The sequence below is a fragment of the Pseudopodoces humilis genome, chromosome 1 (assembly GCF_049639895.1).
Source record: "Pseudopodoces humilis isolate 2021_Gansu_Grassland_sample_001 chromosome 1, ASM4963989v1, whole genome shotgun sequence".
Taxonomy (NCBI): domain Eukaryota; kingdom Metazoa; phylum Chordata; class Aves; order Passeriformes; family Paridae; genus Pseudopodoces; species Pseudopodoces humilis.
This window is the reverse complement of record NC_142200.1, coordinates 4,592,140-4,611,542: the sequence shown is the minus strand read 5'-3', so window position 1 is coordinate 4,611,542 and position 19,403 is coordinate 4,592,140. Positions and strand designations below refer to the sequence as shown.

The following is a 19,403-nucleotide window of genomic DNA, read 5'->3' as shown; positions in this document are numbered from 1 at the left end:
TTCCCCAAATGTTGGTCTCCAGACTACCACATCCCAAAATACAGGGTTTTCTCCTCTTTGTCAGTCTGGGGCAATCCAGGCTTTTTGAAAGCCTAGTATGTGATGATCCAGAATAATGTTGAAATGCTGATAGAGCATCCTTCGAGTGTTTCTAGTCCTCAGCAGAAAATACAATATGCTTTATCCTGCAAGGAACTCTTCTAAAACTCATGGTTTACACTGGAAGCTCAAGAAGCCCCCAAAGGCCAGAAAAAATGTGAGCAAGCATTGAGACTTCAAGTCACTTCTGCAAGTATAAGATGTTTTCCTGATGCAAGATTGTAATGGAGAGTTCAATTATCTTTATTTTATGAACTGTTGTAAAATATTCTTGATACAGTATCTTACATGACACAGCCTGCATGCAAAGCCTTATGGTCAGGACCCCACATCCTTCCTGATGCTGGAGTTCATTTCATTGCAGTACAATATTTTATATGTATCCAGAACAAAGTTAAATTAAGCACCAAACTGGAGATTTTTAGAAATTAGTACTGCTGCAAACACTGTTTGCACTGAGTGAAGTAAGCCTTGTTTCACCATAACAGTTCAAACTACTAACAGCAATTGTTCATAAGTTCAAGTAAGGGAGATATGTACCTTTGAAACAGGAATATTTTACACCTTTTCCTATTGTGTCTGGTTCTGAGAACTTCTATATGGATGTGAAATGCAGCAGAGCAACAAATCAAAACTCAAAATCAAATGGCTTAGGTTTGTTACATTTAATTTCTGACATTGTTCCTGTAGCCTGTGTTGGTTTAAACACAGGAGGAGGACATCCTCTGCAGACAACATCAAAAGAAAAGAGGGTGGAAGAAATGGAATATTCTATCTCCACCCAAAACGCCCCTGTAATGAGTTCATGGTAGCATGCATCTGAAATTGCTGACATTGCCAATTGCCTTGGGAGTGGATCTCTTATTTCTATCTTCCCTTCAACATATCAAGGATACCCCTAAATTGGGAGTCTGTGAGCATTTCCTTAGAGCTAATCTCCTGCACTACACAATTAGAGAGAGCTGCAGCAGGTTTCATTCATCAGTCTGTGCCCTCAAGCTCTCTGTGAAATTTTTCTGCCTGAGAAGGAAGGTCCTCTTCTCTGATGGGAGAGCAAGGAGACAATCAGCTTCCTATCAGATACTTTTTAACCCCACTACTTGCCTGCTTTTCTCTGAAGCTCTTTCTCCTGCTGGTGCAGGGAATTGAAAGGACAAAGAAGTCTGCTCCCTCCTAATCATCCTAATAAGTAACAAATACCTGAGTCCTTAATAGAGAGATTCCTTTCACTGGCATGCCCTAATCACCTCCATAATGAGAGCAGTTAAAGAGGATATTGAACCCTTTAACCAACTGGTAACTGCCTAAGCCTCTGGTGGCAATTAGTCAGGTATTAATAAAAAAAAAAGGCACTGAACTCCTTAAAAAGAAAAAAAATTGCTAAGAAACTTCAGGGATTCTTCCCCTGAAACAGAAAAAAAAAGTAAGTGCACCTTACACTTAAGAAAAAAAAGCACCTCAGTGGATCAGAAGATGATAGATCAGAAGAAGTTGTTAACTGTCTAGAAGTCATGAAAGTAAAGAAAACAAACAAACAGCAAGAAAAGAACCACATATCAGCAAAAAATATAATAAAAACATCAATATTCTTCCTCAAGATTTCTCTTTGCTCAAGTTTGAGGTATGAAGTAGGCATGTAGTTTAGCTTTTCAATATCAATTAAAAAGATAAAAATCAGTATAAATGTCAAAGACAACTTCATTATTAAAAATAAATAAATCAAAAAACTGCTTTTAAAGATATTTCCATTAGTTGATTTGCTATAGAATATAGCTCTTTGCATTGGAGAATTCTTGTCAAATAATGGCCTGATACAAAACTCCTGTGACTCAAAATATTTTCCCTGTTACTTATAATGAACTTTGGATCAAGTCTTTATTTCTGGGTTTGGAGTTTTTGGGGTTTTATTTGGGTTTTTTTTTCAAATATTCTTTTATAGGGGAGGTGTCCATAGACACCCTCACAATAATCAAAAGAATTAGTGTAACTAAAACATCAGCAATATAAATTTTAGTTGTAGCTAATCAAGTCACAGACACCTGGGGGGTACGGGTAACATGGTAATCTACCTAAAGCCAGCAGATTCCATGGACTAAAATCCTGAGAAAGTAACAAATTATAACTAATTAGGATTGCAGCAATGTTCATAGGTGAAATTTCTGAAAGAGTCCGTGGCTTCATTCAAAATTATGCAAAAAGATGAGAATAGGCCTGCTACACACAGCAAACATCTGCTGCAAGTCCACAGTAACCTCTTAGTTCGACATACAGGCTTCAAGGACTCATTAGTTCTGCATCACCAGTAAGTGTCCTTGCTAGCATCTGTTAGAGAGAAAGGGGATATTTCATGTGGCCTCTAACTACATCTAGCCAAAGATCTTAAGTAAAATCCATAGCAAGTGGATACCTGATAGCCTAAAGGGCCTTTGGCAGAAGACACATAGTAACAACAGAGATGATTAGCCAGAATAGCACATGAACCTTCATGAAATAAAGCTCCAGGATCTGCTATTACTGCATGTCAGAAGACCTAGGCTGGAGGAGTTTGCCAGTATCACCTTGAACTCCTTATGGATCTCTGCCTTTGGTTCGTCTCCACTGTTCAATCTGGTTGTAAACTCATGACATGTCATCCAAAAGAGAAAGAAGTGAGCAGTTTGGCAATTAGAAATAGCTCCCAAACTGAATCTTCAGAAAGTCATTTTCTCTTCTTGTCTCTAAATTGAGGATAATTTTTACACAGAGGTGTTGTGAAGATGAATCACCTAATGTCAGTACAGCATTCTGAAAATAAATGCTGTGCAACTCCAGCTCAAAACCATGAGAAAGGATTTCAGCATTTATGGGGGAATATGCTCCGACACTGAAGGAACTGAGCACCTCAGCTCAGATGGCATTTGAGGAAACACAACAGCATTCTCAGCTGTCTTTTGTGCCAGATCAGCAGCATCTGTCCCAAAACTCATGGTGTCCAACAGGGAAGCTCTCCATTAATCAGTTTTCCTTTGGTCAAGACTCATAGTTCTGAAGTTGTCCCAAGAAAAAGCAAAATGTTTTTATTATTTTTATTTGAAGCAGGCATAACTCCATTGTGAACAGCTAAATTTCTTTCTTTATTCTTAGTCACAAACACCTCTCACTCTCAGTTTTGCCCTGTGAACTTCTACTCGTATCAGCAGGATCACCTTCTCCTTCAGCTAACTTCTTTCCCAAAATACTCACCAAGACCTCTAGTTTCTAACCTTGACCATGGGCAAACACAGATATTTCAATTCTGACACTTTCAAGGGTACATAAATGGGTTTACTGGCTAGAAGAATAATCAATAAGCAAAGACCATAAAGTAGAGAAAATAGAATTTCAAATATTTTTGGGTTGTTTGGTTCTTTTCCTCAAGAAATACAAGTTAACCCAAGAACTACTAGGTCTCAAGAAGTAGGGAAAAAAAGAAGATTCAGAAAATCATAGAACATACAGCTGATAAAGACTTCAAGAGGTCAGCCAGTCCATCTTCCTTCCCAAAGGCAAAAGCAGCTGCAACTTATTCATTCCTGGGAGATTTTTGTCTAATCTCATTTTAAAGCAGTTTCCTTAGGCAGTCTCTACATGCACACAACCATCCTGATGGCAGGGAAGAGTTTTCTTCATGGTTAATTTAAATCTCACTTGCTTCAAGTAAAGAAAGAAGTTATCTACAGTTAGTAGGAAGTGAAAGAGCACCAAATCCTAAAAAACAAGACACTAATTTCTCCAGCGTTGTTACAGTGAGGAAATAGGCACACAACTCCACCTAGCTCAGTGGCCAGAGGTTTCTCAATATTTTCCCAAAACTGTTTTCCAACTCTTACTATTAAGTTTGCACTGCCAATAAACCATACTGTGGGAAGCTACAGGTCAACATTATTCTGAACCGTAGTTTTTACTTGTTTACCAGTGATTTTTAAAAAGCTTTTGCTAAAGTCCCTCTGCCAGGAATCTGAGGTATCATTGTAAAACCAGTTCTCGAGAACTCAAGAACTTTTTCCACAAACATGAACAAAGTAGCCTCAAAGTCTCCTCTGTTGGTAGAACACTATTCTAGCTTTGGTTTTGTTTTGTTTTGTTTTTGTGTTTTTTTAATTTTCATCAGACAAGGAATATTGTGTGAAACAATCTTGCAGATTATTCTAGTTTTGCAGGGAAGAAAAATCCTATACACAGCCCATCTTCATGGGGCTCACTGTAGGAGACCTTCTTCCTTGGTGGATACCACCAGCAGATATTCAGGTCCTCATCATCCAGTATTCTCCACTAAAACTTCAGATGGCATGAATGAAGAGATTTGTTACTTCAGTGTATCTGCAAGCATTTGTATCACCAGAAAATCTTGCTCTCTGCATTCACCTGAGTTTATTAATAATTTATTTGCTTAATCTACTCCATGCTTGTTTGGTTTTTCAACAAGATATGACCTTCATGGTCCTGGCAAGTCATAAATGCTGCAGTTAATTGACCAAAATATTTTTGTCATTATTCTTAATATCTTCCCTTACATGTCTTGTTTTCTTCCTTTCCTTTCTTTCTTTCCATCACACACTGTCCATCTGCCACAATTCCCTACTCAAACCTTTTCAATGGACTGGCTCTAAATATTATCATCCATCAAAAACCAAGAGCAGACACAAAACACCAGAGGCTTGTCTTCAAGGAGGAGCAACAGACAAAATAATTCACTTGTGAGAACACTGGTCTTTTTCTAACCCAAATTATTAGACAAAAATCAAAGTACATCACTGTACTACCAAGATAATGTTTTTACACCCATTTTACAGAAGGGTAAAATGATGCAGAGAAAGAACACGGAGACTCAACCACTATCCCAAAATGGATTTAAGCATGTGTTTGCTTAGTTCATTAATGCAGGTTCAAACTCCCTGTCAGGACACCATCTGCCAGAAGTATGAAATGTCCTCATCTGGATGCAGACAGCTCCTGAGTGTTTGGCTACTCAGCAGCCAACCAGCTGTCAATAGGTGGATATTCCATTCACCATTACAGGTATTGCACGACATTCTTTAATAAAGTGTTTTATCTGAATAGTTCACTCACTGCTTGTAGTAGGCTCAAAACTGAAAACAAAGGCCTAAAAGCTAGAAAAAGAGACTCATAATTCACAGCACAAACTGCCTTAATTATGCTCCTCTTACAGTCACTTCTCAGGAAAAAATAAATAAATAACAATTTTCAATCTGTTTGTTGTTTCAGTTCATTTTAGGGTGACACAAACAGCTTTCAGTTCTTTACATTCTGCATAAGCCTCCAGAAATATTCAGTGTTTACTAGAGTTTGGTGGTGTTAAATGAAGTATGACTATCACCCTTTAAGGCCTAAATGATAAAGTGATATCCATACCAATAACACATTTTGACAGTGTTGACACCTGCTTAAACAGAAGCAGCTTAATGACTCTTATAGACCTATAGAAAAGGGCATTAAAGCTTGCTAGGAATCCTAGAAATAACCCTTTATTTTTGGAAGGTGGTGTTTTCATTCATAGTATCAAGCCTTTAGATGAACTCTGTGGCATATTCTAGAGTGTATTTTATAAAAGACAAATAGCTGGATAAAGAACTTCATTAAACCACTGTTTTTCATCATTTTGACTGAGTAAGTGGAAAGGAATAGGAATTCATATAGCTCACTCTGAAACAAGAACAATCCTGAAATGAACACAGCACCTGGTGAGAGCCAAGAAAAGCTAATTAGCTCCTTTTGATCACCTAAAAACTTTTACATGATTCAAACATAACCAAAACTTTGTAGAAGCTAGGAGGGAAGAAGGGGAGGGGGAGAGGATTTTCTGTTAATTGATTTTAAGAGCAGACTCATGGAGTGTTGTAGCACCTGCTGTTGTCAACCTTTCCATTTCTGTGTCACTTAAAAAAAAAAAAAAATAGGAAAGAAAGAACAAGAACATTGCACCTGGGGAGTAGAAAAATATGTTTTGCCCCAGGTTAAAAAACCACAAAACCTGTTTCCATATACTTGATTAGCCCTTGCTTTTTTGTTTAGTACTCAGTGTGACAAGTGAGCAACAGCCCCCAACCACCTGCCAATAAAAGCCAAGTACCATAGATTAGAGGAAATGAGGGACTTCACCAAATCTCAGCACTTTGCCTCACACAGGCAAAGAGAAACCTGAGAGTTTCAGGTTTTCTTGGTACCTTCCAAACAGATCTCTAATGAATGATTCGTTTCAATGGGAAGCAACAAGCTGCAGAGCTTGCCTGAGGAGTCCGGAGCTGCGGAGACGCACGGGAGCCATCAGCATCACAGCCCGAGGGCTCTGCCGGAGCTGTCCCTTCGGCGCCACAGCCCGAGGGCTCTGCCAGAGCTGTCCCTTCAGCATCACGGACTGGGGACACTGCCAGAGCTGTCCCTCCAGCACCACGGACTGGGGACACTGCCGGAGCTGTCCTTTCAGCACCACGGACTGGGGACACTGCCGGAGCTGTCCTTGCAGCACCACGGACTGGGGACACTGCCGGAGCTGTCCCTCCAGCACCACGGACTGGGGACACTGCTGGAGCTGTCCCTCCAGCACCACGGACTGGGGACACTGCTGGAGCTGTCCCTCCAGCACCACGGACTGGGGACACTGCCGGAGATGTCCCTCCAGAACGACGGAGTGGAGACACTGCTGGAGATGTCTTTTCAGTACCACGGACTGGGGACACTGCCAGCGGTGTCCCTTCAACACAGCAGACTGGTGGCATTGCTGGAGGTGTTGTCCTTTCAGCACCAGAGCTGCCAGAGGTGTCCCTTCAGCCCCAAATCTCGGGGGCAATGGGGCACCTGTTCCATGGTCCAGCGACACTCTTGTACCTGTCCCCTGGCACTGGAAGAGAAGCACTGGCCTCTTCCTGGCTACTGATGGGCCATGGCCAGCCATAAACACTTTTCATTAAATTAAAGCCACAGTAGTTGAAATCAGCACAGCGAAGAGGTAATCGCTCCAGACATGTTGCTAGCATGGCAATATCACGGAGTACAATTAAGTTAGACATAAATTAGACTGCAACCATATGCATATTGCTCGACTTTGTGGTCCGCCAATTCCTATCACTGTTTGGTCTGGAGGGAAGTTTTGTGGAGATAGGGGTACCCTTCCAGATTGGGCAAGGTGTTTGTTCATTCTCTTTTAAAGGTCAGCCTGCGATAATATTTAAGACACACTTTTGCAGGAGTACTACTGAGTACAGCAGGTTCACCAATGCACACCCCACTGTATGTGCTTCTGGAAGTCTGTCCAGAAGGTTTTAGAGGGAGAAAGACATATATGAGAGCATACACACAGATTTGAAAAAAAAAAAAACTAGCATGAATGATTAATATGAACATTTTAGATCACTTCCCTGTACAAGAAACAGAGATAAGAATTCTTATTTTTCTAAGAACTTAAAGAAAGTAGGGTTGTTTTTTTTTTCCATCCGTGAGACAAATCAGTTTAGGATAAATAAGAAATTAAAGAAAAATCTTCCATGCTTACTTTTACAGACTAGCAGTAGATCAGATAACATCATGAAGCCACTTTAGTACTGAAGAAATGGAACAAAAAATAGAAGTGCATTTGGCAAGATGTAGAGAGCAACTATTAATAAACTTTTGAAAGACGGATCAGATATCCTCCCGGAGCACAGCTTCCCAAATGAACAATTGTTACAGAATATCTGTAACTTTCTGCATCATTCTTAATTATCATTCTTCCTCCCAGTGGTTCCCTGTCATTATACGCATTTTTAAATTTAAACAATTCATACATCCCAAAGCACCTCAGCCTACAGAAATGCATCCTATCCTCTGCATGCTGAGGTACTCCAAGCTTCCTAAACAAATCCCATCCCTATGAAGGAGAAAATGCTACAACTTCCCATGCAAGTTGTACTTCTTTATGGGTAAAATACCATCAAAACAGCAAAGTACTGTACAAACAGCCCTTTCTACCTGTCAGCAACAGAGCTTAAGAACACAGCAAGTATTGCAGACAGCTCTTAGGCAGGAGTACAGGGCACCGCGAGTACACAGGTGTGTGTGTGGAAGGCTTGTTATCACACAGAGGAGCACAACAGAGCAGTTTTTATTTAGCACAAATAAGTGGCAAGAGACAGGCTGAGGAAGCGACTCAGTGGTCAAAGAAGGAAAGAGAGTTCTGACATTGTAAGGAACGGGAAACCAGCGGGAAATACAAATCATCAGCCAAAGTTGCATTCTACTTTATATTCTATAATCTGTTAATATATGCATTTGCATTAATGTATCTAGTAACAGAAAGGTGGACGAAATTAACCCTTAAATATCTTATCTTTGTAAGGGCAAATAGGCTTAATACTGTGAGATGGTTTTTCAAAGGAAATTTTTTACTGCCCCAGGTAGAATATAGTCAAATATAAACATAGTCAGACACTTTTCAAAGGGCAGTGGACAGCATGTCCTACAGAAAACTCAGTATCTTCAGGTGGCAGTGTGAAAATGTCTTGTAACAAGCCCTACATGGCAAAAAGACCAAGTCCTTCTGTATTAATAAGAGAACTACCTTCATGTCTTGTTACATATAATGCACTATTAAACAGACACTGAGTTAGAGGGGTCTTTTCAGACCTCCACAGATATTAAACTTCTGGGAGAAAAACGTTATCAACTGCCTTAGTAAACCCACCTTAAAGAACAAAATCAGCATGAGCAAACCTGCTCATCCAGCCAAAGCCAGAGTTGTAGCACAGTTCTGTGTGCACTCCGCAGCCTCTAATCACCGTGGTATTTATTTTTATGGCAGAGAAGCAAACTTTGTGACAAATGCTGTGGGAATCAGGGAAGTACAAAATGACAGCCTGTGCCTGTGTCCACTGACTGTCCCCTGACTGTCCTGGGAAGCGGCACATTGGCAAGCTGGGCAGCATGGATGTGACAGCGGACATCATTTTGCCTGTCAGACCATGTGCCCACAAAGGAGAAATGCAGACTGTGACCTGTTGTCACAGCAGACACTCCAGTTGCAATAAAAACTCCAGGAACACATTGTTAGTCCCCAGGGTTTGACCACAGCTATGGGAACCACCACCATTGCCCTTGCCAACACCAAAACAAAGTTCGCAAAAGCAGGTCTGTCCATGCCTGGCTACATTAAGGGCTTTCCCAGCTGATCCAGTTCTCATGCCCTCATCATTTTCATTCTCCAGCTGCTTTTTGCGTAAGTTTTCCCTGTGTCTCTTAAGGTGGAAGAAGGAGTGCGACAAAAGGGCCTTCTTCCTGAGGGGAACCCCAGGAGTGTCACTCTGCCTCTTCTCTCTTCCCCCCTCTTCTTCATCCAAGCCACAGCACCATGGTATCCACCTGGCCAGTGCCAATGCCCCTAGCTAGACCAGCTCCACTCTTTTCCAGTCCCACACAAGAGACAGAGGATCCATCTCCAGGAGAGTAGAAGTGGGACACTGTCAAGTCCAACAAGTGCCCAGGGAGAGCATTAAATTACGTAACACGGGAAGGAAGTAAAAAGACTCACCCAGCACAGACACCTTAGCATGCCACAGCCTCCCTGCCCCTCTCGTTTCTTTCCAGCCCGAGAAGCTTTTGCCCCAGCCCCAGCCCTGGCCCCACAGGGCCTCTCCAAAGGGGAGTCACTCACCGATGGTCGTGATGACCGTGATGGCAAAGTAGAAGGAGCCGGCGAATTTCCACTGGACTCCGGCACGGTGCGGCTCCGACTGCATGATCACCAACTCCAGCTGCCGGTAGTCCTCGCTGGTGATGTTGTACTTTCCTTTGAGCCGGATCTCCTCGGCTTTGAGTTTCTCCTCCTCCCGCATCTCGTTGTCGGACTCCAGGGCATCAAAGACGGCAGCCCCGACCAGCAGGTAGGTGAACGTGCAGATGATGAGGGACAGGGTCCGCACGTTCTGCCTCTTCATGGCCGCCAGCAAGGGGCGAGTGAGGGGACCATGTCCCCCCCTGGCCGCCCGGGGTTCCGACAGGCCGCAGCAGCTACAACAGGGGAGCAGCTGCCGGGGGGGCCGGCGGCGCCCGCCGCCGCTGCCGCTGCTCCGGGGCAGCTTGTGCTGCGGCGGCGGTCGCTCCCCGCCCGCCTGCTCGGGCTCCTGGGAAGAAGAGAGGCACAGGAGGCTGCTGGAGCGCCGGGACCAGGTGCCCTGAAGCCGGGAAACTCTGCGCAGGACCTGCCCAAACCAAGCCGTCCCAGTGCGCAGGGCCATCCAGGGCACCCCCCGCTCCTCCCCAGCACCGAGGCCAGGGGCAGGGGGTCCCCGCCGAGGGGCCGACGGCCCCGGCACGGAGTCCTGCGGCGGGCGGGTCCCCCCGCGAAGTTGGCGCGGCGGCGCGGGGAAGGGTCGCCCGCAGCCCGGGCGGGGCGCGGGGGGGGGCGGAGGCCGCCGCCGCCCCAAGTTTCTTCAGGCGGAGCGGCGGGGCCGGGGGGAGCCGGGAGACGGCAGCGCGCCCATCCGCGGAGGAGGAGCGGGACGAGGGGCGGAGGGCTCCCGGGCTCCGGCCGTCGGGGACCCGACCCGCCCCGGCCCCGGTGCCTGCGGGAGCGCCGGCCGGGAGGGTCGGGACGGGCTAGGCGCTCTATTCCTTTCGCCGCGGTGCGCGGAGGGCGGCGGGGAGCCGGGCAGCTGCTGCCTCTGCTGCTGCTGCTGCAGGTGGCCGCGGCGTGGGCAGCGGAGCGGCGTCCGGCGCGGCGAGGGCGGCGGCGGCGGTGTCAGGCGGCGGGCGCGGGGCCGGGGGCAGCATCCCCGGGCGCGCCGGGGCGCGCCGCCGCCCCCGCGGGAGGCGGGGGCACCGGGCCGGCGGCGTGGCCCTGGCGGCGGGGAGACGGAGCCCCGCGGGCGGGAGGAGCGGAGCGGCGCCGCCCCGGCCGGCGGGCGGGGAGGCGGCGGCGGCAGTTGCGGACCGAGCACCTGCCCGGGGCAGCGGCGGGGCGGGACGGTGGCGGGCGCTGGCTCCGGCCGCGGGCTGCCGGGAGGAGCGGAGAATCGCCGGCGGCTTCCCCGGGGAGCGAGTGAGGGCAGCTCGGCCCCAGGCGGACACAAAGACGGAGGCGAGAAGGAAAATAAGACCAAAAATAAAAAATTGAAAATAAAAAAAAAAAGAAAAAAAAAGAAAAAATAAAAATAAAAAGAGGCGAAAAGGAGGGAAAAATGAAAGGGTACTTTCACGGCTGCTGCCCCAGCGGTCGGGGCGGGGGCTGCTTTATTTAGGATGGTTTTAGAACAAAGCCGTTAAGAAAAAGAGCAACCGTCCTCCTCCTCCTTCTCCCGGGCTCTTGACATCATCTCGGGGAGAAGCGAGCCCGCGCCCCGCAGCCATCGCCTGCGCGTGTGTGTGCGAGAGCGTGTGTGTGCAGGCGTGTGTGTGTGTGTGTGTGTGCGTGTGTGTGTGTGTGTGTGTGCCCGTGCCCGCTCCGGAGCGGGAGGCGGGATGCGGGATGCGGGAGGCGGGATGCGGAGCCCGCCCCGGCCCGCAGCGGGGAGCGACTTAACCCCCTCGGCGCCGCCCCGGCAGGGAGCGGCCGCGGAGCTCCCCCGGCGCTGCTGCGGCTCCCGCCCCCCTCCCCGGGCTCGGCCCCGCCCCGGCCGCCGAGAGGGGCCGGGAGGCGGCGGGGCGGGCTTGTGCCGTCCCCGCGGTGACAGCCCGGAGCCGTTCCCACCCTCGAGCCGAGCCGCGCGTAGCGGCCGGGACAGGTTTGTGCCACCTCCGCCGCCCCGGGGAACAGCGGCTCCCCCGCCCCACGCAGAGCTCCACCGCACCGCGGCTCCGCGCACCGCCGCCCCTCCACAGACCGCCACGTACAGCCCCGCACGCCACCGACACACACAGGCACAGCCCTGCGCACCCCGAGCTTCACACACCGTCGCCCTCCACACCCCGCGTTGCACACGCACGCACGCAGCCCTACACACCCTGAGCGCCGCACGCCGGGGCCCCCATGCACACATCTGCACTGCCCTACACGCCCCAAGCATCACAGCCCACAGTCACACACACTACAGTCTTGTCACCTCACCACACCTGCACGTCTTGTGCTGACTCTCCGTGCGCTCACAGATCCACACATCGCGGTTCCACTCATTCACCCCACACGCACTGACCTCGACACATCACACATACCACAGCCCCGCGCATCAAAACTCCCTCAGGTGCCCAGCCAAATACTCCACAGCATCACACACTCCAAAACCTGCCCACACCACGGCCCTCCACACAGCAGAGCCCCTTCCCCAGCCTCAGGATATCTCCCCAAGCACAGGCATGCACTCAGACCCATGTCACGGGGGTGGAACTGGATGATCTTTAACACTGCTTCCATCTGAAACTATTATGTGATTCCATGCTCATTACATACAACCTACATACTCTCAGCAAAATATTCCAAATGGTTCAGAGGAGCCAGCCCGGCTCCAAAGGGTCCATCCCCAGCCCCATGGCTCCTGAGCCACCGCCCTGTGGAGGCTGCAATCACTCAGGTACTCTAACCATGTCCTGCTTCTCATTCACCATCAGATTTCCAGCAGCAGGTGAGACTACAGGAGCCTGGGGCTGCTTTTATGTACTCCCTGAGACTAGGCTGTCCCTCCTGGTGTTGCTTTGCCCATAATTGTAGGCATCCTCCTGCATTAGAGCTGGGACTTTCAGCCTTTCTCAGTGAAGCCTGAGCTGGTCCTGATTTCTCTGAGCCTCAGGTTACATTCCCTTGGTTTAGGTTTTACTCAAATCCCAGGACCTCAGGACTCATTACTGTAACTCTCCATCTGCAAAAGCAACTCTGTCTCTCACTCCTGGCTATACATTGTCTAAAGCCTTTGGATAGCCTTCCTGACATATGAGGGGGAAAAGGGAACCCAGTGCCTTGTAGGCAGATTAGTTCAGGAGTCAATCTCCAAGACCAAAACCCTCTGAAAGGTGCAGTCCAAGCTGAGTGGATAAAACTGGTCACAAGGCCCTTTGGGAAACTCCTGGATGCAGGGAGGAGGAAGAAACTCTCAGCAAACAAGAGTTCACCCAGGGCAAATTCTGAATCACATCACCTGAGAGTTACCAGAATTGTTACAACACCACATGGAGCAAGGTCTCACCTGCCCAAAGAAGAGTGTACAGATCAGCAACAGAGGCAAGGAGGGGAAAGGTGGAGAAAAGAGGAAATATCTGGTTTCGATCAACTCCTTAAAAATAGAAGTCTGATTACCTTTGCCCATTTCTGATTCCTCAAGGGACAGCAGGAGAAGAGGAATCTATAAATAGTTTGCAACACAGAGAATCCTATAGCAAAGTTGCTGGGAAAGATCAATAGCATGATTCAAGGAGGGCTCCAAATTACATCTCAGGGGAGGGAGGTGCTGAACAGAATTGATAAATGAGTTGCAAATGCTGTGTGTGTTGTGTGTATCTAATTAACAGAGGGTGACTGGGATCAATAGCAAGGAAGGAGATGGTCTAAAAATAGGACTCAGGCAAGGACTGCAACCTGCGGGCAACAGCTTGGATGGAAATGTCCCCTGGAGTAATTAACCTTTAGCTGAAAGCAATGGTTAACTTGAGGCCAAAGTGGGGGCTGTGGGCAGCTGGGAAGGGATGAGGGCCCTGTGGACTTAGGGCACAGAGCAGTGTGACATTGTGGGGACAAAGGCATGGCCATGAGCTCAGAGCCTTGCTTTGGTCAGGAGACAGTGAGTAGATGCTGACTGGTGTGGTGCTTTCTGGAGAAATATCTGAATATTAACATCTTACTGGGGTTTTGGAACAGAAAATACATGCTGTTCTGTGTACTCACAAACATTTCAACATTGCTTAGAGAAAAGTAATAGTCCATTTTTTTAAACACCTATTTAGTTCCATAAGAATCTGTGGTTTTCTTCTTTTTTGATGTCCCTGTTACAAAGGAAGTACCTCCCACTCTGAGGAACAGTCTTTTCTTATCCAGACTAAACACCATATAAATATTTGAGCCACAGAGAAAATATCTTGCAAAGGGGAGTATCCTTCAACCCTTCCATCTACAACAGAGGGGAGAAGGATTGATGTTGGGCAGGATGGTCTATGGCTCAGCTTACAGGCTCTGCTGAAGTGGCAAGCTTCAGCCAAGAGAGAGGCAGAGACACACCCAGGAACAGAAAGTTTCATTTCATGGATTTGGGGTGTACAGCAGACAAAAAGAAAAGGAAACTGTAAAGATGAAGAATCTAGAAAATATCTCTGGCAGGAAAATATTGGAGGGGTAAGTGGTGAGTGAAGAGCTTTTCTTTAATATAGTCAGAAGTGACTAAAAATTCTTGGACAATAGTTTTCTCCATAAGATTAAAAAAAAAAAAAAAATTATTCTGCTGTAGATGGAGCTACCAAAGGAGCAAACTATGTTTAGTCACCAAAAGGAAAATTAACTCAAAGGGACAACACATAACTTAGCTCCTCTTGGGTTAAGTCAAACTTGTGGGAAAGAACACAGGCTGGAAGATAGCTCTGAGGTGTGCAGTGGGTGCCCTGGCTGCTGACAGCTCTGCTAACCCAAAGCTGCTCTTACTGTCTCCACAAAAAGCCAAGCAGAATTTGAAATTTCCTATGGTTTAGATAAGAGAATGTGGGTGCTGTTCTGTCACAGCAGCTCTCCTGTCTTACCTTGAGTTCACTGTGCAACAAAGGCAAGAGGCAGCAGCAAGGCACCTGGACTGTGAGTTGTTCTCCAGTCCATCCTTTGGACCTGACAGAGGTTCTCCTTGAGAGAAATCAAATGTCTCTCTCTGTGCAAGAAGGGGCTGAGAGCTGGCAGTCTGTGAGCCATCTTCCAGATGAACCACAGGAGTCACAACAAATCAGAAAAGGAAAAAAAGCCCCCAAATCAAGAAAAATAACTGAAAAATACGATCAGTACACAAAGAAGACCTAACCTGTTTTCTTTTCAACACGGGGTTATTAAGAAACCACTTTTTTTTCTCTGACAATAGTGGCATGAAGATGACCAGAACAGTTCTGACTCAGGCCAAGGTTCACTGAGCCCAGAAGCCCCTCATCCACAGAGGCTGTAGAGGCACAAGGGAGAAATGCAAATGGAACAAATACGTGCGGCTCTTTTTCATCTCCTTAAATATTCTCCAACCTCAGATGATCTTAAATCAGTGAATTTTCTGAGTTCTCAGTTAGTTGCTCTACCCAGTGACTCATGACAGATCTTTCTCCCAAACACTTGTCCTCCCTCTTACTGAACCCAGCTGAAATTTTTTGCCTCCTCAGCAAAAATTCAGGCTAAGGGCAGGTTGGATGGGGTTCTGAGCAACCTGGTCTCATTGAAGATGTCCCTGCCCATGCCAAGAGGATTGGAATGAGATTATCTTCAAGGTCACCTTCCAACCCAAACCATTCTATGATTCTGTGATTCTATAAAAAATTCTCGTCCTTCCTGAAGATGAATGGATTAATGGATCTGTTATTCAGAGCAGGATGAGCACTTCTTTTTATCTGTTTTGACCAAACTTCCTTCAGTGGTCCCCAAGCTCTGGGCTGGATCAGAGAACACACTGCAATTTGTCCGTGCCATCAGGGCTTGGTAAAGACTTTGAAGTTCAAGAAGGCAGCCCTATTTTTTGTCACTCTTCCCAGTGCAGGGCCATAAAATGACACCAACATGTGGGTCTCCCATTTACACTATGTAAGAGGAAGGGGTCCATGTGTACAGGTGAGCAAGGCAGAGGTGTAGCCCTGGCTTACTTTGCCCTATAAAATGTCTCTGGCCCTTTGGGGGATTCATTTGAATTACTACTATAAAAGAGTCACTGTATTGAATTTTGCTGTGGATGTTCTTTTAAGTGACAATTAATAGAAGATGGTCACACACAATGAGTAGTTGTTGCCCTGCTGTTCACATGACAGGAGGGCTGCAAATCTGTAGTGATTCCAAGATCTAGTGGGACTGGCAATACATAAGACTGCAATTTCAGTCACTAAGAATCACCAGAGGTCCCCCATAAAAATTCTTCCATGCAATCTGCAAAATTCATTCATTAAATGATCTGCCCATGAATGAAGTCTGTCCTTTAAAATGCAGCTGCAGCAGAGAAGTAAACGTTGCAATTTTAAGAACTGAGAAGTATCTCAGTTAAAAATGCAATGCCTGACTCAAAGCCTGTCATAGCCATATCTATCAGTTCTGGTGGCCTTTGGATCAGGAACACAAAGATGATGATGACAAGTATTAGTGACTGGACTGTAAGGAGTCAGACTTCCCTTTAGTTTCACAGGATCTCTTCATGTCCTTTGCTTCCGCCAGCTGTGTGCATTTGCACAGTCACTGAAGTGTTTGTGGACCATGGACTCAGTCGACTGAGTGCAAGAGGAAGCTGAGTTTGGGTTACTGGGTGAATGCACCTGTGTCCTTAGAGCAGTAGCTCAGGAAAATGATGGAGGAGGGAACCTTCCCTGTGCAGATCTCATTTTATTCTTTGTGCCTTCTTCCCATTGATGTTCAAAGGAGTGGAACCTCTGTTGGATACGCTCGGGCAGGACTCACATGATTCAACAGCGTTCCTTTCGTCAGGTACTGTTTGTGCAGAAGCAGGTAGAACAGGGAACTGGTGCTTTAATTCTTGCCTCCATCCCCCTGTGCCTGCAACATGACAGTCCTCTTGAAAGTAATCAGCAGTGACAGAAAACATGCATGAAGAGTCTCATTGACTTAGGGAGAGGGTGCTTGTGTGAAGCAACTTCACACGTGGGAGAAAAAAAAGAACAGGATCAGACCTACGCTTCGTATTTTTCCCACACTCTTTTCTTTTCACAGGGAATTCACTAATATTAAATCCACCTAGGTGGCAGGAATGTGAGCATTTGGTCCAACCTAAATAGTCTCTTCTGTTCTATTTTTATCCTCATGTATCATTTTTATTCTGCAGAGCCTGTGCGTGGCAGAAAGGGTGAGTTCACTTCTCAGTGTACAAGCCAAAGGTCTCTTCCAGAACTGCTGTGAGGGATTTGGAAGATATTTCACTCAAGCAGAGAATTTATATATAGGCACAAAGCTTTCATTAAACATGAGCAGCCACGGGGACAGCATCAGTCACTGACGGTAATGTATGCACGTCTTGTAGGCTCACTATAGAGGAGCGAGCTGCTTGGAGAAATTAATGCAGCAAAGGTGTTGGATATGGATGCATTTGTTACTGAATCGACTCCGTCTGTTTCCTGAGCCACTGTGACTTCCAGGTCTATTTGTAGATTACCAAATGCTCACAGTGTGACTGTCACTTCTGCATTTACTGCAGCTGATGCCTCAATGTGATATTTAATGCATGTTTTAAATGAATAATTCCCATACCAAACCTGCCCTGATTAAGAATAAGTCTTTGAGGAAAACCCTGGCAAGGTAGAAATGAAGATCCCTGAACAGGTACAGCCTTCACCATTGTCACCAGAGGTAACTGAGCTGCAAAGATGCAGAGCTCTGGGAGAGACATCTTCCTGCAGCAACGGGTACTGTATTTTGGTGCAACAATTTCTGAATGAATTGGTGGAAAATGTGCATTTCATTAAAATCACCACTGAAGAAGGAAAGCAGTTGCTGAGGGGACTTGCTGGCTAGTGCAATAAGCTGCAACTGTTACTAGTGCAATGCCACAGTAAAGGCAAAATAGGAGCTGTCGTGTACATTTGCTGTGGAATTGGCCTTTTCTGTCCAGAAAAAAAATTGCTTAGAATTTTTTAAATAATGCTGAATGAAATGTTCTGGTTTATCTTACTTCTCTCTTTTGATTGCTTGAGCAGCAGGACCCAGCTTTTATCTCCTTGGAAAAAATGGTTGATGTATACTCATCCTTTTTATTTGGAAGAGATTGAGGGGGGGGTCTTCCACACCTCCTTCTATTTTTTACTTTTTTTTTTCATATTTGAGGACACATTAATACATTCAGCCTTAAGTTACCTCCATAATTTTCACAGTGCATTTTGTTCTAACATATTTTTTTCTGGCCTCTACTCCCATCATTTATGGCCTGACCGCCTCCCAGTAATGAAAACACTTTTCCCAACCAACATTTTCCTCTTGCATATACCATTTTTCAGGTAGGGAGCTGAGAGTTTCACCAAAGCTGCAGAGAAAGCCTGTGGAAGGTGGGGTACTCAGCTGCAGCCTTAGCCTAGGTCTGACACAAGCCTTGATGGCACCTGGTGCAGTGTCCCCACTGCCTCCCCTTACAGATCTTACCAAGCTGCCTCAGTGGTCCATGGCCTGAACATTCCAACATAATCCCTGAATACTCCAGTTGTGGGTGCTACTTTGAACTCTACCTAGGATGCCTTAAGGCCAACCAAGCCAATCTGTTGTAGAACAAGTGGAAGAAAAGCTTCTTCCCTCATCTCCACAGACACGCTGGAAGCGTCAGCTTTATCTCTGCAAATTCAGACACTGGTTGGACTGAGTAGCAATTAAAAAGCTGGTGCTGAACATTGTTATTCCTGTATCTGACTGTGTTGAAATGGAAGTAAGACCATTGCAGCAGCTTAAACCTCAGCTAATTCGATTACATTTAGCTGTGCCAGGGTCTCATGCAGATATTTTCCAAAATAAATTCCAACCTGTATATTACACAAAGCTAAACTGTTTCTTTGAAAGGAAGATTATAGTGTTACTGGTAGAGATCAGGCAGGATGTTTACTGCAGTGGAAACCTTTCCTGAGAAACTCACAGTCAGGGCAAAGGCAGTACCAGCTCATGGAGACAATTTGCCACCACCTCATATTATCACTTAGTTTGAAACTGGAGGAGGGAAGGCAAGTGAACTTTTAATAACTGCCCAGATCTAAAATCAATTTCTGTGCTCAAGACAGCTTGTAAACATACAATATGCTTTAAAAAGGATTCATGCTGAGCAAAGTGAGGTACACATTCTCCTGCTGTTGAAGTCAAACAAAGCTCTTAAACAGTTTCTATTTTCAAGGGTGTGGAAATGGCTACATTATTAAGAGCCTTCCTCTGTCTGAAGATGAGAGATTTGCTTCTCAGCTCTCTTACACACATTTAAATCAGGAATAACCCGCTGAGAATTGACCTGGTATACATTTGTTATGAGAAAATAAATTAAAAAAAAGTCCTGTATAAAAAAATTCTAACAAGGATATAAATTACTATGATTTACACTTTTGGGCCAGGAGTTGAGATTCCTTTTAAAACCACAATTGATTGATGAAGCTTCACAACATGCCTGTGATTCAGTAAGTACTACACTCAGTTTGCAGATGGTTGCTCTGAAGCACAGCATTGTTAAATGGTTACAAGC

At 46.0% G+C, this 19,403-nt stretch overlaps 1 protein-coding gene across 1 annotated transcript in view; it reads right to left on the bottom strand.

The window, feature by feature from the left end:
- KCNK9 (potassium two pore domain channel subfamily K member 9) overlaps positions 1-10,343 on the bottom strand; it is an 87,549-nt gene extending 77,206 nt beyond the window's left edge. The window contains exon 1 of the mRNA XM_005516889.2: positions 9,761-10,343. Coding sequence (XP_005516946.2) covers positions 9,761-10,343 — 583 coding nt within the window. The remainder of the gene's footprint in view (positions 1-9,760) is intronic.
- Between the last annotated feature and the right edge of the window lie 9,060 nt (positions 10,344-19,403).